Source organism: Chamaea fasciata, unplaced genomic scaffold (genome assembly GCF_029207755.1).
Source record: "Chamaea fasciata isolate MVZ Bird 193981 ecotype frontalis unplaced genomic scaffold, bChaFas1.0.hap1 SCAF_3, whole genome shotgun sequence".
In the NCBI taxonomy this organism is placed as follows: domain Eukaryota; kingdom Metazoa; phylum Chordata; class Aves; order Passeriformes; family Sylviidae; genus Chamaea; species Chamaea fasciata.
In genome coordinates this window covers 58397848-58420540 of record NW_027094088.1, presented here as the reverse complement: position 1 = coordinate 58420540, position 22693 = coordinate 58397848, and the positions used below count along the sequence as shown (strand labels likewise).

General features: G+C 39.6%; 1 protein-coding gene across 1 annotated transcript in view; it reads left to right on the top strand.

Annotated features, from left to right (window-relative positions):
- The first annotated feature begins 223 nt into the window (after positions 1 to 223).
- Positions 224 to 22693, top strand: part of EYA4 (EYA transcriptional coactivator and phosphatase 4) — a 142363-nt gene continuing 119893 nt past the window's right edge. The window contains exons 1-2 of the mRNA XM_066179148.1: positions 224 to 361; positions 17931 to 18032. Of these exons, the coding sequence (XP_066035245.1) occupies positions 18000 to 18032 (33 nt within the window). The 5' untranslated portion in view covers positions 224 to 361; positions 17931 to 17999. The remainder of the gene's footprint in view (positions 362 to 17930; positions 18033 to 22693) is intronic.

The following is a 22693-nucleotide window of genomic DNA, read 5'->3' as shown; positions in this document are numbered from 1 at the left end:
GTTACCTTTTCTTAGGGAAGTCCCGTCTCTTGCCAGGGAAACTTTTTACGTTCCTGTGCATGAGAGGCAACTAGTTGCACTCACTGAAGTGCGAGGAGTGTTTGGCTTCTCCCGTACCAGCCTCCTCCTCCATCTACCACCCCCCCCCCCCCCCCCCCGAATTTCCCGTCCCGTTTTGCTCCGGGTTGCGCTTTATTTGTGTGTGGAGAAAAGGGTGGGGGGGACGACTTGTAGGGGGGATGTTCTGTTTTTGCCAGAGGAACAGTGCAAAAGGGGAGCCTCGGCTCGGAGAAGGTACGAGAATAAATAAATAAGGAGCGGCCCTAAAATAAAGGTAGCGGCATATCCCGGCAGCGAGAAGGTGAGTGTCTGACTTCCCCGTCCCCGCGTTTCCCTCCCACCCCTTCTGCTCGGAGGTGGAGGAAACGGGTTCCCTGCCGCATGTGCATGTGTCCCTGGAGGGGGTGTGTGCGTTTGTTTGTGTTTAGTGTTTATTTAGCACTGTTTTCGTGTCGCTTCGATGACAGCAACAACAACAAAGTTGCTGTAAAACAAATGCGATGGGAGGGAGCAGCGGAGCCGTCCGTCGCGGGGTAGAGACGAGCTTTTACACCGGCCCCACGCGAGTTTAATTGCAAAAGACCAAACTGGTTTTCCGTGCCGACGGGGTGACTTTTTCCACGCCCAGCCGGACTTTCTGTTTGTGTCCAGGTGATATTCCCTGCCGTTTTGCCCACACCGCTCTTCGACTGGGTTTTACCGGGGCTGCTGGGGTAAGCCCCAAGACAGGAGCAAGCCGCGACGGCTGCCGTCGCATTGTTCCCCGCTTGCGCCTCCCGCCCACTCCCGATGCGGCGGAAGCGGGGGGCCCGGGCTGCGCCCCGGGAACGGCCGGGGGCTGCGGGCCCGCCTGCGGTGGGCGGCAGGGCTCTGCCGGCCGCCTGCCCCAGCGAGAGCCGGCTGCGGGGCCAGCAGCGGCTTGACTGGAGGCTGTGAGGAAACAACGTCTCTGGCCGCGGGGTCCTCTCCGGAGAGAGCGACATGAAAACACGCCGGGATGGTAGTCCCTTCCCGAAACTCTCGCTCCTCCAGCGAGGGTCCGGGCAGCGCGGGGGCGAGGCAGCCCGGCCGGGGCGCGGGGCACGGGGCACGAGCGGCATCGGCAGAGGAGCCGGCCGGTTCCGCCGCCCGCCCTCGGCCCCGCCGCTGCCCCGGCGCCGGCAGCGCTCGGGGGTCTCCGCTGCCCGCCTGCCCCGGGGCGGAGCGCTGCGGGCGTGCCGCGGCCGGGGTGCGAGCGGACGGGGCCGGCTGCCTACTGGCCGGCAGCCCCCGCGGGGGCTCCGGCGGCCACTTTTCCCAGTGTCCGAAGGCAGCGGGGACAGAGCTGGCCGTTGTTTTTGTTCCTCTCCGTTTCCTCTCCCTGAGGGATGTCTCTTGCCGTTCCCCTCCCCCGCCCCGGCTTGTTTTTCTTGTGGTTTACAGACTAAACGTTGCATTTTCGGGTCGTCGCACCGCGTCCCGTCCCCCCCCCCCCCGCCGCGGTCCCCGCTGCGCCGGCGGACGGGGCACGGGGAAGCCCCGGCGTGGGGGTCCCGCCGCCTTTTCCACCGGGGATGCGGGGACTTGTGTTTTGGTTAGAAAGCGTTTCCACGTGGGTAAGCGTGTTGTGTGTGTGTGCGGGTGTGTGCGCGCATACTTGATCCGAGAGGAGGTAACAGGATTCTCCGTGTTCAAAACCCGTGGGCTCTTAGCCATTAATCTCCTTCTCCTGCTGTCATTACAGACACATTACGCGGGTATCTGACTTCCAAAGTCAGATACCCGCGGAGAACCGCCAGCTGCGTTTCACACGGCGGTTCTCCCCGAGCCGCGGGGGTTCCGCGCCGTGCCCGGCGGGACACGGGGCTGCCCGCGGAGCAGCCCCGCGGCGCCTTCCGCCGGGAAGGGAGAGCGGGATCCCACGGCATCGCCGCTGCCAATCGGTAGTTGGCATCTAAAGTTTCATTTACATTTATGAAACTGCCGGCCCGAGCCAAGCAGGCGCGGTGCTGCCGGCTCCGTACCCGCGGGCAGGGCTTGCAGCCCCGCGCACGGAGAGACGCGCTGGGCTCGCCCGTGGCGGTGTGAAATAGCTGGTATTTACAAAAATCCTGGGACGCACGCTGTACCAGACCAGGGAGCGACTTGGCCGGTTCCAGTTTAAGTATGAAGTCATGCTAGAACAGTAAGGAACCAGTATTTACAGTTTTCTGAGTTTTGTTTTACGGGTTTCATTTGAGGAGACTAGAAAGCGTATCTAAGATAAACTAATCAGCAGTTTAGATTTAAAGGGAGTTATACAGAGAAGGAATTTTTTCTGTTTGGGAAATAGATTTTCTGGTCTGACGTCGGAGTTTGATGTTAGAAGCATGTACTTTGCAATAAATCCAGGCCGTATCTTTGTTTCATTTCCTTAACACTCAAAAGAAAAGTTTCGCAAAATTGCTGTGGGTTTGACTCTTCCCCGGGTATTTCTGAAAATGCTGCCGAATTACAAATGTTGCATACTTGCAATATATATCGTACTGTGAGTAAAGTGGAAGTACAGACTGACATTCTTCTCTCTTCCCGGTGATTCTTTCTCTGTTTGGCATTTAACATTAGCTGGGCTAAGTCTCAAAGAGGTCTTTTTGCCTTTTGTTTTTTTTTTTTGAAAATTGTGGTATTTATAATACCAAATGTTCTTCAACCAAATTTAATAGAAATGAAAATGGAGCATGTTGACGAATCTTGTATGTATCTTTGTTCAGCTAATTTGTATGCACTTGTTAATTGTTACTTGTCTATGGTGATACTGATAATAAATTCATTTGAAGGTTACTCTTGCTGGATTTGTGTTTAGTAATGGCCTCACAACACTTTGCAGTATAAATTTATTCTGGATAGATAATGTCAATGGAATAAATAAATCCTAAACAAGCAATGTATTGAGTAGGGCACTGGTGGGTTCTCAGTTAATGCAGTTCCCAGTTAAAATATTTCAAACAAGGCAACTGTAGAAATACAGCTATAGATAGTATCATGTGGTTTATTTTTAGCATCTGATGCAAGTGTTAAAGTTTAACTCTTTAAACTTTATGCAGCTTTTTAAACTTTATGCAAGTCCTAGAATTAATTTAAACATTGGCATTTGGTGAGGGAAAGGTACCTGTTTCCTTGATGAACTAGTGGTATTGGATGATGTGCACAATCCTCCAGTGTTAAAATTTAAACAGCATTTAACTCTCTTAACTATGAAAGTTACCACAGAAAGAAAAAAGAATTTCCTGGAATTGCTGTTAAACACTCTAGAACACAGGTAATCGGGTTTTTTTCTGTGTTATCTTTTTGCTTCTTGAAAGTAAGGATTTTATGAACTCAGGGTAAAGCAGGTCTCCCTTTTTATAAGGAGGGTTTATTCAACATACTTCTATATTGCAGCTGCTGATCATATTTCATGGAGCTGTTAAAGCACTTAAAACCTAAAATTAGGTACTGTCTGGTAGTAAATATTTCAAATCACTCCTTGAAGAAATGGGCTTAAAAAAGAGACATTTTGAAATTTATCGTTGAGGAAAAGTCATCTTGCCTCGCTTTTACTCAGTGCAATACCAATCTACATCACTGGTTTCAACACAGTGTACTTTTTTCTTAGATTTTCTTAATCTCCTGGATTTTTATTTTGATTTTATGCTGGCTTTGGTGGTATCATAACCAGCTACTTTGTTCAAGCTATGTTTACGATGGCAACGCTTGAATTAACAGGTGTCGAATTAACGTCTAACATACATGTATTTCCAGTGAGTGTTCTTGTGGTAGTGAGAGCTGAAATGTAAGTTTCCTCGCTTCCTGGTCTGCATGTTTCTGGCTATTAGTTGCAGAAAGTGTACGCTTGCTTTTTTTCTAGATTTTAGACGAGTTAATTTACAGATTAGTATTTTCAAAATGAGGAATGGGTGTTAGGTTTGTTTTTTAGTTGAGCATAGGAGCAGGTTTATTGGCTCACTAGCTTTCATTTTTGGTAATGTCAGGGTTTTCAGGAAAAATGCAAACACAGGGGCATCAGACTGACAGATATATGTTAAGTTGGTCAAGTGTTTTTAAAGCTTTTAGGATGTTCACCACCAAACCAAGGTTGGTAGCAGCAACACTCAGATGTCTTTTAATTTTTTCTTTGCACTTGAGAATCCAGTAGTATTTCTTCTATCTAATAAATCTGTAACCTTTTTGACATTTTGTGTTAAAAAATCCTGGCATTTATGGTATGCAACTGGAAGAAGAGTGTTGATACTCAGTCATTGATCGAGAGGTTTATAAGTGTGCCTAATAAGTGCTATTTTTCTTTTTTGGATTTAAATATTGTGTAAATGTGTGCCCAACTTAACCTTTTTCTGTCATTGAAAAGCGCTAATTGATCTTGCTGACCCTGACATAATAGTATAGTTTGATATTTGAAACCTTTCAGCTTTGGCTTGGCCCTTTTATCACCCCTGAGATTTCAGGGCATGGTTCTACTGAAGGCATAAACTGCTGCTCTTTGAAAAATTGAATAAAAATGGTTATTAAAAATAAATTATGGCCTTTTAAAATCAGTAGATGTTTTACCTGTCAAAGAGTCAGACTTTACAATGTACGTTAAAAATTTTCTGATTTACTTGTATGTATCAGGTGACATTTTAGATGTTGCTGTACAGAAATCAGATTTTTATGAAATAAGTTTTGGCCAATTCCACACTTCTGTGTCGCAGTGTTATTAAATCTGTCATTAAATCAGAAGTGGTTAAAGGAACTTGGACGCATTTTGCGGTGAAAAAACTCAGATAAGAAGAGTGCTTATATGTCAAATAAATAATAAAATCTATTTGAAAAGGCAGTAAAACTCATATTTTTAGTCTACGTTGTAGTTTGCAATACTGCCAGAAGGATTGCTTTTGGGATGCCTGTAATATAGGACCTTAAAGGCAAAAGCTATTTTAAAGCATTTTCTTCTTTTTATTTCTTAGCCTGAAAAATGTGTGGAATAACTGGCTGCCTTTTTGCTTTAACGTTAAACAGTGAAAATTACTTTGATGATTGGTTATCCTATATTGAAATGTATCACAGGGCAGTCTCAGTCACAGGATTGTAGAGGCTAGTTATCAGGCTTTTGAGCAAAATGTCAAGTGCTAATGGCTGTCTGAGGAATACTAAAGTTTAAGCATTTTATTTTCAATTTGTTAAAAATTTCCTTATTTCTCCAAGGGAAGATTATAATGACTAGTGATTATCTTCAGAGCTTCTCACTCCATAAGCCAGTGAATCTTTTTAGTTTTTAGTTTTAGGCTGTCAGGTTTGGGTACTAGACACTAAAGTTTGAGTCAGGCTGCAGTTGCTATGGATTTGAAAAGAAGTAGTTTGAAGTATTTCTATGCATAAATTAATTTGGAGATCTATGTCTTTTACCTAGAACTAACAAACTAAATACTAGTAGAGCGACTTTTCATTAAGCAGCTGTCTGTAGAACTATAGTGGAGGGCAGTTCAGTTGAATATAATTTAAATGCTGTCTCTGAGGAACTCAGTCTGCCTGGGCTGACTGAGTATCTCTTTGCACTGGGGTTTTGCAGAGCTATACAATTTGACTATTTTGGAGCAGAAAACTACAGAAAAGACCTCTCAAAGCAACCTGAAAAATATTCACACAAAGACTGATTTTTGTATAGGTGTTAACTTATTCCTTATGTATTTAAGTTAGTATGAAATAGATTTTTTTGCAAGCATTAAAATTAAATACTATTGTGATGTGACCCAGTATAAGCTCACATTCTCAGCAGTGTAAAAAATTACTGCTGCCTTTTTTTTTTAAATTGGGTAGATCTGCGAGTAGCTAGTCTGCTCTTGACATATATATATAATTAAACCACAAAAACCTACATTAAAATACCATGAAGGGTCTGATTTAGACCATAAAAGTAAAAGAAACACAGAGCTGAGTTTGCAATTTTTCGAATAATTCTCCTCTATGACTATGTGTATACAACTATTGAAATCAATGCTGGTGCATGAGGTAATTGGAAACTTAACTTGATGTTTTGTGCCAGATCCTTAGCTGTTGCAAATTGGAGTAGGAATGCTGAAATTACTGGAGTGGTCTCACATTATGCCAGATGAGTATCTAGTCCTCTATTCTTAGTTCAGTCTGATTTTTTTGTGGGGTATTGCAATATACATTGTATGTGTGAGATCACATGCACATAGAAATGATCCGGCAATATTTAGGAAAAAAAAAGTTTAGACATGTCCAAATTATATATTTTTTCTTCCATTTCTAGGCATTTTCATACACCTTTGTTCGAACTTTCTTTTGTAGTGTTTTATAAATGACCACAGAAATGCCTTTTACAGTAACTGTATTTTTGAAAATGATGCAGTTGGAAATATTACTAATTGTCTGTATTCTTTTAGTTCTGTTAAGGCAACTTTGTTGTTCAAAGGAATAAATAATTAGGTTGTGTTTATTTAGGGACATTTCATGAATTCCAAGCCTATTCAGTGAAAGGTGTGAAGTCCATATTAAATCCCATCTGGATGTTTCTTTTTATTCGCTGTAGCATATACCCAGAACATCACAGAAAATGAAGTTTACCTTACTCCAGAGAGAGCAGCTACCAGAAACCAGCCTCTGTATGCTTCAGTTTATGCATCCTGACATCATGCTCTATGCGAGGTCTTCCTTCCAGCTCTCCTGAGTGTACCAGCATAGACATGGTCTCACAAAATCAGGCACAGCTCAAGGAGATTATGCACATTTCCTCTGCCAAGTTCTAGCAATGCAACTCAACCAAGCATTTCTGTTCTGGTCTTCTTAGCGCAGAGAACTGGGTAGTTGAGAACTAATAGGGCTGAATGATAAAGAGGTTTTTACAAATGCAGTGATTAAATTCTGGGAAAGGGTCTTGAAAATAACATTTCTTGCTACCCCAAGACAAGATTTAGACTGTGGTAGGTTTCCCAAATGGGAATATCAAAGTACTTTTGCATTCAGCCACCTATTTTTATGTTTATTCTAATCTGGCGTGAAAGAAGGATCTAGTATAATGTTCAATTTTTTATTTTTTTTTTTTTTCAGTTAATGGCACCTTCAGAGAAGCAGTTTTTGTGTTCAAAGCACCATCTGAATCCTAAGCTCATTGTGGAGCAGTATGTCTGGGAGTTACCTGCAACATGAAGTCTTTCATATGAATGACTAGATGATGAGTTTCTTAGTAATTTCTGGTATCTAGTTAGCTATGACTTAGCTTGTTTTCCAATTTTCTGACTAAATGATAGTCTGATTTCTCTAAGGGCTAGATGAGCAGTCAAATTTTTGGCATGAAACAAATGAAACAAAAGAGTTTTCTCCCTTATAGTTGTGAAACTGCCAACCTTTTTGAAGGAAGTCCAGGATTGGAACAGCAGCTTGCGAGATGCTGTCAAATCAGGACTAAGTCTGAAATAGTTTGACTGTAAGGTCTGTATGGAGAGATCCAGCATTTTGCTGTTTTTACATCATTATCTAGGGGTATTGGTTCATATAAGCATCAATAGCAGTAACCTCATGTGTGGCTAACCCTGTCTGAAGTCCGACTTCTGTCTGTTTCCTGCGGTAGAGGACAGAAAAGCATGAAGCCATGGTTTCACATTTGGTGGCAGCGCTTCTAAAGCAGCCTCTTAACCCGCCTCTGCCGGTCACTCGTTTGAGTTGGATCCATTCTTGCTGTGGTTCATAAACAGCTGTGCTGGCAGCCAGGCAAAGGTCGGAATGAGTGGCAGCACCCGTGCTGCTGAGCCTGGCAGCGGTGCTGCAGAAATAGCTGCAGAACCACAGTCTCCGTTACCTAATCTGCCACCTCTGTTAACTGAAGTGCAGGGTCAAATCTGTGGGGTAGGTGGAATTTTTCAGAATGAAAACATTGACTACAAAAATGACCCCTTGATCTTTAATCAAAAGATGGTGTTGGTGCAGGGGTTTTTGACTAAAATCGAAGTAGCTGCAAATAATTTGCAGATACGTGTGCAAGCTAAAACAATGAGGAAAGTACTGGGGCCTTTGGAGGGGACAGCAATGATTTTCTTGAAGGAAGGCAGGAGTTCAGACGTGATACCAGATGACAGAACTTTTCCAGATCTTTGCACTGCTGTCCAAAAGCTGGGCTTGCAGGGAGCAGGCGGAGCATAAGTCCAGTAGAAGTAGGACGTCACTGCCAAGGGCTGCAGCGCTCGTGACAGGCTGCATTCTTTTATCACTATTCCTGGGGAAAGAAGTGCAATAATTTCTCAGAAGTGGCCATTACATAGCTGTCACTGTAGACAAGTGCTTAATTTATGGCAACTATTTTTTATTAGTCTCCACTGTCACAAAGTATTAACTTACAGGCTATCATGTTCCAAATGCCTTTTTTATGTTGTTCCCATATAACACTGAAATATGCATACTATACCGCATCATGGGTTTATGAACACTCAAGCAAGCCAAACCAGCAATATTATTTTTGATGTGAGTACAAGTTTGATTTCCAAAGGTAAGTGTAGTGATGTAATAAAGTTCTGTATGTCTGTCTTGAGTTGACATGACTTTTTGATTAATGAAGTTGAAGGATACAAAATCAACTTGGCACAAATGAAATGGATTAAACAGCAAAGGAAAGCATCGATTCACAAATAGTTACTTGTTAGCGAGTCTTTAAAAAGCATGCTATTACAAAGAGTTTTTCAGGGAGCAATCATCAAATCAAAACCTCTTTATTATTTTAACAGTGACGCCAAGATTAGTAAGTTCTACAAGAAGTAATACTCTTGATTAGAACAATTGCTGACCTAATAAAAAATATTTTTCTTCTTACAAACTTCCTTATACTTCTGTTGTTAGACTGTAATGCCTAAAGTACTGCTACTACAAAGACCGAGGGATTGGTAGATAATGAGGGGAGCCGATCGATGAGAGTAGTCTGGCTCATTGAGTAAACTGAGAGCAAGCAAAGAGTAGGTACTTCACTACAAGACAGCAGTTTATTAAAAAAAAAAAAACCAAAACAACAAATGGAGGCCATAGCAAATGATAATGATGATATTGTAATCAAAAAAAGGACTAGTAACTTAAACTAAGTGGAGTTTAAGTTACTCAGCAGAGTCGGTTACATTAGCTGCATAGGTAGTATGGGTGCAGCTACTACTGCAAAGCTGTACTCTTCCTTAACTTTAGAAAGGAAGCTTTAAAAGATTGGAGGTTTCAGATTTAATACCAGAGGAGTAATTAACTATTGGAAAATGTTTCTTCCAGGGCATTAACCAGTTTTAGTTGACCAAAGGAGAATGTAACATAGTTTGATCATTGCTGATAAATATCTAAATGAGGAAAAGGAAATGTGGTAAAGGATGCATTGTCAAAGCAGTTGTTTTAGTTAAAATCTGAGAATACCTGGTTTTTACAATTACTTTTTGTGGCACACTTACTGCTGGCTCATAGTAAAAGTGATTTGCTTGTAGGATTGCAAGCTGTTCCATGGATGTCAAAACATTTCAGTTGCCTATGGGGACTGCTGATGGGCCAGGAGCCGAAATGAGTGCAGACAGCTCATGTGAGGATCAGCAGCATAAAAATGTAGATTACACAGGACATCTGGTATGGGGTTTTTTTTTGTGCTGGGCAAAGGTGGTACATAGCAAATTTTCTACTTTCAGTCACTGTGTTCTGATGGTTTCAGTTTGTCTTGAAAAACACAGTGTTAGTTTTGGTGAGTAATAATTGTCATTCTGTTGTGTCAGAAACACCTGAGCTTCATGCTAGCACCAGAAGGAGTTCCGTATGCTGGGACAGTTCTGCATTCACACTTTTTGTTTCCCTTCGTTCCTGGAATGAAAAAATAACAGTTTTTCAAATGCAATATTTAGGGATTACTATCAACTTTAGTTAAGAAAAACATTTCATTTCTTCTACCAAACCGGAACCAAAGTACCCAGGTTTGTTTTTGGTGAGTTTACTTTGTATTTCTTTCTGACATTTCAAAATGTTCCGTTCAAGAATTCATGTGAGACACTTGGCAGTAACAGGAGTAGCAGCTGCTGAGCAATGACTCTCACACCTAAAAAGGACGGGCATGCTGCAAACTTCCTCCTTCACCAGGATGTTTCTAGTAAGCCCAGTGAGTATTTGAGCTTCTACAGTAACTCTCATTGCATCCTCATACTGCTGAATACACTCTTCAAACTGTGCCATGATTTTTAAAGCAGATAGGATGAATAGGTTCTCTGCTGTCACAGCTTTTGTGATACCATGTGGTATCAGCCTTGTAAAACTGCTGTTTGCTTTTACCTTGTGGATAAGCTAATTTTTAGGTTCTCCTAAATTCTAAAATGTTTTTGTTTTAGAAATAACTTTTATTGTTATTTTATGTTTATTTTTTGTCACAAGGTTTTTGAGGGTTTTTAAATATGTAAAATGCAGATTTGGCATGTTTTTATGGAGAGGGAATAAGAAATAATTAATATTTTCAAGTTGACGGTGTGTCTTTAAATATTCTGGCTAACCAAGTATAGCCTTTCCTTTCTGTTTTTAATGGCTTGTTGATAAATAATTAAAATGTTTTCTTTGGTTTGTTCACAGCCATTTTCTACAAAAAAAAAAAAAAAAAAAAGAGCAGAAAATTGTCTCAGAAGTTAACCAAAATATGCTGTGTAGTAAAAACCAAAATCCTTCTTCCTAAAAAAATCTAGTTGTTTAAAACATTGAAATGGCCAGCTTGAGGAAAATAAAACAAAAATTTTAATTAAAAATTGAAAAGAGCATGCGTGTATCTGTGGCATTTTTGCATTATTTGTTTGAGTTTTGTTTCTTTTCCTTGGGAGCTACCTTTCTTATCACTTTATTTTTAGGGGAACAGAGTGGGAGTCTAGATTAGATTTGTTTATAAATTGAGGCCAGAAACAGTATCAGCATTTGTTTTATTCATTCCTATCTGGAAAATTCTGTAACTGATTGATTTGGAATGAGATAGACAAAGTCTGTGTAGCTGTGTGCCTTATCTAAGCATGAGTGAAGAGGTCTCTCAGGGTTGGGAAGCCCCCAAGCATCAGTGTATTTGTAGGTCTGCTGTCAGTCTTAGAAATTTCACAGTGTGTTGTGCATTGCTAGGAAAAGGGAGGTATTGCTGAGTTTATAATTCTGTAGCCTGAAATTCTCAAAGTTATTCCTTCTTATTCATAGCACAGGTATGAGATGGAAGGAGTAGGAAGAGTAGGGGAATCCATTTTAGTCATATTTGGGTACCTGTAGATTTGGTACCCAGATCTGCAAAAGATAAATGCTGAACCAACATGTTCTTTTACAAAAGTAAAGTAAATGAGATCCAGTGCTTGCAGTTGTTTGCCGTTTGCCAGGAAGTCTTTCTGGTTTCCCCGTGGTTTTTGTTGTTGTTGTTGTTGTTGTTGTATGATGCTAGCATCAGCAGGCAGATCTGTCATAAAACCTTTCTGTTCCTTACCTGGTTTTCATGCCTATCTGATGCAGGGACATCATGGTCTGTGCTGCTCTGCTTTTTTTGTCTTGGTGCCTGCTTTTGGCTGGTACCGAGTGGTTTTGTGGTGGTGTGACTTGTTTCTAAGGTGGAATTACCTGATGCAGAGGGACAATACTATCTTAATTTTTCTTGAATGAAATGTCCACAAATGCTACACAAGCAATGACACCCTTCAGCAAACTCAGTTCAAGGAAGCAAATTACACTAAACTGACAATTATACAAATGTTTATTGAGGACCATGCAGATTTTGCTAGACTGTGTCCAACAAATGTATAGTGACTTGCATGAAAGTCAACGATTTGATTTGAATTTTGAGGAGTTTTCAGTTTACTGTGGTTCGGTGTCATGAGTCGTGTCTGTTTTGGTTACTGTATTTAATGTCTGGCATGAATTCATATGCTCAGAAAGGAAGATAGAAATAAAAAATTATGTCACAGCTACAGATGTGGGGTTTTTTTCACGGGAGGGAGAAGGTAAAAGAAAACTGGATGAGCTCAGAACTGTAAATGTGTGGTGGATGTTGAAGACCCCATGCCTGTTCTTAGCATGCATCCTAACCCAAGATCTGAAAATAAATGTTGTGTTAGCAGGAACAAACACTATTTCATCTCCAGCAGGGATCGTAGCAAGACTCTAAACCTAGTAATGTCTGACATGACACCTTGAAGCTTATTAATTTCAGAAGCACAGTTTCTATATACATAAGAATATACACCATATACCCTGTTTAGACATATGCATGTTCTCACGCATCCATGCTGGATACATGCTGGGATGAGGATGCTGAACAGGTCCTAAAGGGTGTCCTGCACAGCCCCCTCCAAGTAACCAACACACTGTCACACAAGTATTTACTGGGAAAATGAGGACTATTTGTAGAGAAAGCAGCTAGGTGGGTCCGTTTGCTTTTCAGCTCATCCTAGAAATTCCTCCTGTATTCCTTCCCTGTTTGCAACAGTGTATGACTAAAACAGGGTATTCATCTGTGTTAAATTGCATGAGTTGTTCTGTGAAATCCCAGCATAATTAAGATTATTCAAAGTAAGGAGTAATCTATCTTGTCTATTTAAGCAATGCATCTGCAAATGCAAATACACATAGGCAATGCAAATACACGTAGGCAGGTGCTCAGCAGAACACAAAACCCAGGGAAGACTATTTCATTCCATCAGGGTTTGCTGGAAATGCCTGGAGCTAAGATTGGTGGAACATGATGTGGTGGCTTGATGTCCTCTCCACTGCATACCAAGGGCTCTGTGTGAGGAAGGAGCTCAGTTTTTTGGAAGTCACTAATACAGAAGTGGGAACTGGATGTGCTGCAAAGGGTTCCAGAACTCTTTAAAACTTCTCTGAGAGTAAAATTCTCATCCTCAGCAAGCTTAAAGTAGACTGAAATCAAACTGATCCAAAGACAGCCATATTTAACCCTCAACAGAGGAGGGCCCAAGGAAGGGAAAAAAGTGCTAGAAGAAGAGGAAGGGAAAGACTGTATTCCCATTAATTCTCTAGTCTGTGGAGCAAGATTTGTTTCTGTAATGAAATAGGAGGCTTTCAGGAGGTTCATTTCATTCATATTGATATCGCATAGTAGACACCAGCTAAGGAAAGGGCCTTAGCTAAACCTAAATACACATACAAAATTCCTGAGCCATTTCTGCTTTTGGCAAGAATCCTTCTGGAATGAGAGAAGAAAAAAAAAAATTAAAATTACTTAAAAATTCTGAATTAATTTGCGCTCACCTGCCAGTTTTCCTCAGGAAAGAGCACATGTCCCTGACAGGGTCATGCTGTCAGGATGGCTTTGTTTGGCAGACAAAGTTGAAGTTCTAATAAATCAGCATATGGTTTCTTTTTAATTTAGGTTCTATTTTATCTTTTTCACAAGACTTCCTGTTATAGGCATACAGACAACCAGAAGGATGTTTTCTTATGCAGGAAATTACTGAATATTAGGCAGTGCCTATTTGTTACTGCCCATACCCTTTCCCCTGTTCCTTCAAAGAAACGGGTTTCATAGGGAAACAAATAGCATGAAATAATCTAATTTGGTGAGATTGCAGTGCATATGCACTAGTTTGTTTTACTGATTCTAAAACAATTTTCTCATTACCTGCCTTGCATAACCTTTCACAGTGCTTTAAATGTGCTTTATTCTACTCAGATATTCTGTAGGAGTGGTGCAAACACAAAGTGGGACTTGCCTGAGAGACTGTGAGAGTTTGAGCCTTGGAGTTTGTCCTTACTGATTGGTTCACATCCTACATTAATTCAGTGGCGGCTATCAGCACTAACTACTAATACTATCAACGGTTTCTGAAGTAGAGCACTAGAAAATGAGAAATTGCTCTATTTGTGACCACTTCTCTCTTAACATTTTGACTCTCAACCTGTGGCTGTGACAGAAATGAGTTCTTTGTGGCTGAATGAATTGTGTAAACCACAGAAGCATCCTTCTGCTAGGCTTAATTACCGACATGTTTCAGAAAATGTTAAACAATGTAGTATATTTGTCTGGGCTCATGAAATTTCTGAACTGTATTGCCGGAGCATCACATGGTATAACCTCAGTAGAAGTAGGTATTCTTTAGATAAAGCAGAATAAAAAGAATGTGAAGATGTGCCCAAGATGATCATAATGTGAAAAAAAAAAAAAAAGTGGTAGAAGCTGAGGATAACGCTCCTCCTGCCCCTGAATTTCTTTTCAGAAGACCAGTTCCTAATGGCCGAAGAGAGGACTTTCCAAATTTTTGTGTTGAAGTGAAATGGGGGAGATCTTTTTTCTGATGGCCAAACTCCTCTTCCAGATGATGGGTTCTTCTTGGAGATCCAGATCCGCGTCTGGCCAACTGGAGGATCTGACGCAGCCTCTGTAATACTCTTGGGAAACATCAAGTGCTTTAATTCTAGTTTTTACCTGTGGGTCCCCAAGATTCACCTTCTGTCTTGAGCTTGTGGAAGTTGCAGTACAAGATGATAGTAGACATCCCATGGAAAAGGAAGTTGCATTACGCTTTCAGTCACTTTTAAAGCAGTGTGCAGCAGATCCTCAAGTAGTTCATTTTCTTTAACTTATGTGTGTTGTATCTCTGGAAGGAAACACATGTTTCTCCTCATGGTCAAGTCCTGGAAGTTGCAGTTTAAATTTGATGAAGTGTTTTATTCCCCCAGATAAAAACAAATAAATAAAAATTAGATTTAAATGCGTTTGTTGATGAGGAAAGTCAGGAATCCTCCTAATTAAGACATTTCTTAGAAAGGTAAAATTTTTATCTGGGAGCATAAAACACTTCATCAGTTTTAAAGCCACATCTGCAAGGAGTGGATAAAGAGGAGAAACAGGCATTTTTCTTCATTCTGGCTTGTCTGTGTGTTTAAGACTTTTAACAACAGTTTTAAAAATATTTAAACCCAGTTAGAAACACTTGCAACATAATAGGGATAAGAGTGCCCTCTCTCCCTCTGTTTTTAATCTGGTTCTCTTGATGGAACAAACTACAAGGTTGAATTGGTCACTGGATTATTGCCTCATAAAGCAGCACGAGGTTACTATTATCCTTTAATTTTATATCTTTATTAGGGAGCAATGTTGGTCTTATTTAAATCACTGACTTCTCTAATGGTTTTTCTCCCCTTTTACAAATTTATAAAGCTAAACCCTAAAGGATTTGGTCTAAGTGCAATTGGCATAACTGCCATTATAAAAATCTTTGTGTTAGCAGTTGGTTATAATCAGCTGCTTTAACTAGGCTCAGAATGCAGCAGGATTTAGCTGTTGATAGGTATAATAATACTGATAAAATATTATTTCTGAATTTTATTTTAAAAAGCTCCATTTCCAGTAAGAACTTCTGAATTTTGAGGCAGTGTGAAGATGAACAGCAGTGCCCTGGAAACTTATAATTTAGCACGTTTGTGCAAACAATGTATTTAACATATTGTATATTTCTGCAAAGATTTAAAAAAGCTTGTCTTTGTCTTGCAATTCAGTAAAGTAACTTTGAAAATTCATGAAAGTTAGTCTTTTTTAGAAGGCAAATAATGCAAGTGGCATATTTGATGATGTGTTCCAGTAAATATACCCGCCTGAATTTTGGGACACAATACATACTGTGGGTGAATCATTGGCAGTTCTGAGTAATAAGACTCCTATTGGATTTGCGTCATCAGGATGTATTTAAAATTTTGATACACTGGGCTTTTTTTTGAAAAATGTGACATCCATCCTGTTGATCTCAGTGTGCTTTGATTAAGTATTCATCAGTAGGGAAAGACACATGGATCTGTCTGTCTGGTATACCTCTGTAGTTTAGTTATAGTTGAGTTTTATACAAAAAGTGAAGTATCTGCCACCTTCAGTGATCGACTGACAGAATTCGAGCATTTACTGTTTGAATGCGAGCCAGGTACTGACTTTTCAGTTTGTACTTAGAAACTAGTCAAATAATTTGTTACAAATTTTGTATTTTGACCATTTTTTTCTGCAGGCAATCTTACCAGTGCAATAGCATGAACACACTACAAACTTTAATTAAGTCAAAGCAGATTTTATGTTTAAGTTTTTAATGGAATATTTTAGTATCAGTTGTAAAAATCTCTGTGTTTGCAGTTGCCTCCTTTGATTGAGACTGCTGCAGGCAATGCTACGTAGAGCTACTTTCTCTTAAAATATCCATTGTTATGGCAGTCTCCTTTCTGAAATTTGCCTAGAGTGGGTGTTTTAAAGAAGCCCTTCAATTCCCCTTTTAGCTTCAATGAACAAAGACTGGAGAAGATATTTACAAATACAGGAGTGTGGGCTTCACATTGGCCAAAAAATCATGGGACGTGAATACAGTTTTGGTGAATGCATTATGGGGGAATAAAATGATGTCTTGGATCCCTCTGAAATTGAGAGGACATTAAAACTGTTTTGAAAAACAGGAATTATTTTCAGCTGTCTGATATGGCTAAATACATGCAACATGGTTTTCTTGCAATGTGTCTTTTCCTTATGTAACATCAAGGCAAAAACAAATGTGAATGAAAATAATTTTGAAACTTAGGCAAGAGGGAAGAAAGGTGGGTGTCATTTGGTGGCAGGAAAAATCTAGGTGAAACTTGAAAGCAAAGGAGACAAGGGCTATGCAATTGTGTGTGTTCTAGAAAATATCTAATGCGAAACAAAATGAATTTTTGTGAGTTACATTTTGGGGAGAAAGTTGAAGTGTGGCAAGTAAGTGGCACTTGAGGTTAAGAGAGGAGATATTCGCAAGGGAGTGCAGGGCGGTGGGTGAGAATATGTGGATGCCATGGCTTGTTCCACATAGGTCCCATGTCTCTGGTTCCTTTCAAATGTTCGGCAAGTGCCAATAGAGCTGTCCATATTTTACCCTTGGCTGCTTGCTGGTCAGAATTCAAAATAGAGACCCATAATATATTAACGTTATTGAGCACAGTCCCAGGTAATTCCTTGTGGTGCCTTCTTGATAAACAAATCTAGGTGATATTGATAATCAAGTCCAGGATGTTTTGGTTCCTTAATGTACGTGCTTACATATTGATTTTTAATGTAACATGAGCTTTGATTAATAATATGATTATTGCATATATGAAATATCCCTGCCAAAACCATTTTTTTTTGTTCTAAATTATGCAAATTTGCATAACTCCAGAATGGATTTTTTCTTAGAATTGAGATTGCAATATAATCATGTAGCTTTATAGTTAGGGTTACCATGATGATTCACAGGCAGAACTCCTGGAAAATAGTATTTTCCTATTGAAGATCTCCGTATTTGATGAGAATGATTCACTCTATTAGAGAAGCCATAGACATAGCAGATAATTAGGATAATGTCTGTCATTTAGCACTTTGTAGGGAATTGCTTGTTATAAACCACTTTGTGTATTTAATTTAATCCTAAAGGAATTTAATGAACCTGAGAAAGGGGACTTCATGCTGATAACTGCATAATAACCTATTTTTCTGCTAGACACTTAATGGCTAAGAGGTTATCATTAAATGTGTATTAAGCAGTTCTGTTCTATAACTGTCTTTCTAAGATGTTCTCTCAAGGGTTATCATTTATTGACTACTTAAACTGTTGCCTGTATTCAACATTTTCACTTCTTTATTGGTTTGTTTTCAGAGCTATTTTTTCTCTTGAAGGAGTAAAAAAAAAAAAGTTCCTCTTTCTGTTGGTGTATTTTAGATAGTTCCCAAAATAATACTGAAGATGTAGAAGCACTTCACATGATATTCATCTTCATATGGGAACTTTACTTAGGGTTTTAGTGAAACCACAACCTCAGTTAGGGTGTTTGTTTATTGCAGATTTGCTGTTGAATTGAGGACCATAGACTAACATGCCATTTTTTAATCTTCTCTTTTAATTTAGAATACTGAGGTGTAAATTGAAAGGAAGATAATTCCTGCTTGTGGAGGAAAAGAAAGGTGAATAACCTCAATGGAAGACTCTCAGGATCTAAGTGAACAGTCAGTAAGTACAAATGTTGCTAAATTGAATGGAATAAATTGAACTCTGTTCAACTAAGTTGTGTGAAAGGATTTTACTTTGAATTTGAAAATTATAGTAAAGTCTGAGGAAATCTTCCGAGCTCCTTGTTTTAAACCTTTAAGTTTGTACATTAAATGAGTGGTTTTAATCATTCTTCCCTGTTGAAAGGAACAAGATCTTTGTTATATAAAATTTTGCAGAACTACAGTTGTTGGGGGAATATAATTAAGCTACACTGGAAGAATTAAATGTTAGAAATGTGCACAGTGGTATGTCTTGTTCAAATAATTGCGTTAAAATATGTATCCATAGTGGTCAGTCGGTTTTTCCAAATCAAGGGTTATCAAAACCAGAAACAAAATATTTCAAATGGTCAGACAGTGGCAGATGATATCCAATAATTTTTTCAGGGTTCTCTTGGATTTCTAGGGGTTTGTGAGAATTGGTCGTCTATCCCCCTGTCCCACGTCAGAGGGAGATTCTTCTGGTCACTGATGACATTTCTGGGGAAAACGGAGTGGACATTTCTTCTCCTTTTTCCTTCCTTATTTTTCCTTGCCTTTAAGGATAACGTCTCCAGACCTCCTCACCAGCAGACTGCAGTTCTGAGGAGACAGCAGGCTCTGAGCAAATTCAAAGCTATCTGGGCTTGCCATCCACTGTATTGGGCTTTTTAGCATCTTAATTTTCTGCTGTTTCTTACTGGTCACATTTTACCAGTACCATGATCCCTACAATTCTCAGCTTGTGTACACAATTTAGTGTACTAAAGATGAATAAAGGGATTAAGTGTTTCTATTTCTGACACGCTGAAGGAGATTATTCATGCAACAGACTAGTTTGAATATATATATATATATTTAGACTTTTATGGGTAACACAGGTGCAAGGAAGAGTTGCATCTATTTCTAAAATGTCAGTAATTTTCTTTAATAAGGAGTACTTCGCTCCTGGCTGGGTAGCTCCTGTCTGAGACTTTATCTTGGACTAGAGTTTTATTACTGATTTTAAATGGTACAGGACTGGAAAGTCTTAACAGTGTCTTAAGTCCCCATGGTGGCACTACTTGGGACAGCTGCACATATTTATGTATTTAAAGTGTTCCCAAGCAAAACTTTAGAGCCTGTAAAAGCTACAGGGCTTCATAATTTAATAAAGTTTTATAAAGGTCATAAAAGATTAGGCAGAAGTTCATTTCTTGCAGTCTGTGAAACAATTTTTCTGTAGAGTATTCATGGTGTGGTTATTAATAGGAAGTAGATGAGCCAGTTTAGGTTACTGCAAAAACATCTTTCCATAATAGTTAAAATGTTTTTGCAACACTGGATGCCTGATAAATGCATATTTTAGAAGCAATTTTACTACCCCATCATAGTATAATCTATGTAGTATTTCTCATAATTTTTTCATACTTTTATATTGCATGTGAAAATGGTCTGCAGATTGCAAATTGAGGTGAAATCTGTGCTGTGTTGCATATGAAGGTGGAATTTGCTGTCTTTACACTAGTGTCACAGAAAATCATGATTCAAGACAAGTTTATTCTTCTTACTCTTCACTAACAGTGTCAGAACTTGAAGGTAATGGGTGGAAGAGCCATTTCATCACTCCCTTTATCCAGGTGGGCACTGAGACTAAAATCTCACCAAGAGCTTGGGCACTGTCCTGGGCAGAGGAATTGTGTGAGGCCTGTCTGCCTAGAGGAGGAACTAAGCCTTCATTTCCCACTTCAAAAGCTACTTCATGTTATATTAAACTTCTCTCTCAGCCAATTTTCAAAAAAGAAAAGTGTCTCTGGCTTAGTTAAAAGCCACAGGGCATGTCTGTGGACTAGACATCCCAGGAAGCAGGAGGCTTTGGTGGTTTAAACTCTAAGAAGGTATCAAATATATCTGCTTGAAGTGTTGCTGGTGGTGTTTTGTACTGGTTAATGTGTTTTATACTGGTTAGCTCTGGGCAGTTTCTGCCCATCAGGCAGGATTTCTAATTCTTGACGTGTTCAGGGAGCATAAATACTTCATTGCGGCCTCAAAATTTCTTTTGGGAGCTAAATGCATAACATTTAGAGCATGAAAATTCATGGAGCATAAGGATCTGTTGCATGTGTATTAGACAGTATGAATAAGCATGAGTGCAAGACCTGTGCTCAAACTTGTGCTGGTACCTTGGCTTCAAACAGTCTAGTCCTTGGTTACTTTAAAGACTGCCTTTCTCTGCAGCTGAGATGGGTTAGAAGGTTACAACGCTTTTGCATAGTGCCTCTGATGGACAGTTTTTGAAGAGAAAGACTCTTTTATTGGATTAATTTCCCTGAGCATTCTGTTAAAGGATCTTTCATCCTTGGAAAAAGGAGCCAGGCACAGTCCCTTGGTAGTGAACAAGATAAATTTTCAAGTTTTTATTTAAAGAAAGGACATTATTCTAACTTCTGAGAGTAGATCATCTTCCTGAAGCTTTTATTCTGACAGTCATCTCCATAAGTTTGAGATCACTATTATTATTTTAACTCAGAAAAATACACCAATAAAAAGTGTTTGCTTCTGTGATTCCTATCCTAAAAGATATCAGTTAGGTAAAACTTGTATGATTGTACCTATGAGCAATTCCTCAGCATCGCTGTTGCAATACAAGAAATAAATTCTTCCCCTTCTGTCTCAGAGCAATGACTGCATGACCACACACTGCTTCAGAAATCTGTGCACCCCTGTTCTCAGAGCCTCTGAAGAGTTGTGTGTGACTGAATTGAGCAGCTGCTGTTTTCTGAGATGTCAGCTAGATTAGATGTAATATATATATATATATACATATACATATATATACACCATTTATGACATCATGTCAGTAATTTATTTGTTTTTCCTCTTTTTGACCAGAAGTCAGTCTACTTGCCTAAGAGTTGTGCTGTAGGCCCTCTTGTGACTCCCTTCTTTTGCCTTCTCCTGGGTGGCAGAGGTAGGGGAATCAAATCATGATCATTCAGCAAGAAAAAGAATCAAAATCAGAATAGAGTTTATTACATGTTGGCTTTCCTGTCTTTACTCACAGCTGAATAGGTGAATAGCTCTATTTTGGATGAGCAGCAGGAAAATGATACAAGCTGATGCAGAGGTGAGCTGGGATCCATCAGGGGCAGCTGAGATCCAGTGGATCCTTGCAGCTGGCATGGAGCAGTCTGGAATGAGGCCTATCATGCTACTGTACTTTCTAGGGTGGGTGTGTGTCCAGACAAGCTCACAACTCTCCTTTTCTTTACAATTCAGATGCAGAATATATTTGTACATCCGTGCATGGGATTTTCTTTTAATTTATGGGAAGACTCAGTTAAAAGTATTCTGAGTGAAAAAGAGGAAAAATAGTAAGAAATGTATTGCACAGATAGAAGAAAATAACCAAATGGTCCTTTTCATGTTCTGGTGTGAGGTTTGTCACCAAGTGCAGGCTGCTACTTACCAACTGAAAGAATACTTAAAACCACATAAATTGGTCTTACATGGACAGATGAAGCTATGTTAGAAGTTCTCTTTGTTTTGAAATGGAAGAGAAGGAAATTTTACAGATCTCATATTTATGAAGAGTCTAGCAATAGGGAGACGAAAGTTTTTCAAGACTAGTCTTGGAGATGGTAAATAAAACGATAAAATTGTAGCACCTAAATAGTCCTCTGATGTGCTTCAGTATAGCAGACATACTTAGGATTTTGAGAACTACAAGTTTACACTCTTTGTTTTGTCTCTTTTAGTCATCACTTTCTGTTCAGTCTGTATTAATAGAAGAACAATTTGGCTGCTAACTTGCTAGGTTAGGGTTTCAAAGGGCCTTATTAGAAACTGGTGTAATTTCATCCCCTGGCCCTTTTATATAACAGCCTGCATATTTAGATTGCTTCATTTTAACCTAGAATTAAACAATAGATTGCAGTGCTGTGGGACAGGACACTAGCAGATGTGAAGCTAAACCTGAATGAACAGGTTTTTATTTTTGTGACATTTGGACTATCATCCCCCTTGTGCATTGGGTAAGTTACTTGTCTTTTATCAGATTGTACACTGTTATACCTGTTACTTGCATTTATAGCCCACTTGCAGATGGACGATCCTTGGCAACCTTTTTTGGACAGTGTTTTTTCCCCATTTTTGTTTTGTTTTAATGTGTGAAGCTGTCAGATGTGATCCCTTTGCAGATCAGTTGTCAGCTGAAGCTACTTCTCTGTTGCACGAGCCCTGTACCTGCAGCATTCAATCTTCCCCACCTCTGGGGTGGGCAGCCTGCTAGCACTTTGGCTGGAGCTCAGTGCAAAGAAATGAAAATTAGTTTAAACTGAATTTTAAAATGCTTTGTTTCACTGTTCTGCATTGCAGCATAGCATGTTGTGGTTCTTATCTCTGTTATATTAGTATTTGTAGGATTTGGAATATTACAGGGAATTCATCTTCTCAGGTTAGTGATATTGCTTAAAAGAGACACCTGGAAGTTATCTGGTCTAGCTTCTGGTCATGAAATTCTGGCAATATGCACAAATACTTCAGTTAGGAAAGCAAAGAACATTTAAGATAGGTAAGAGAAGAAATTACGGATTATGTAAGAAAAAAAAATAGTTTCCTTAACGAGTGATTATTTGCTTTTAATTGAAATCAGTCATTGGA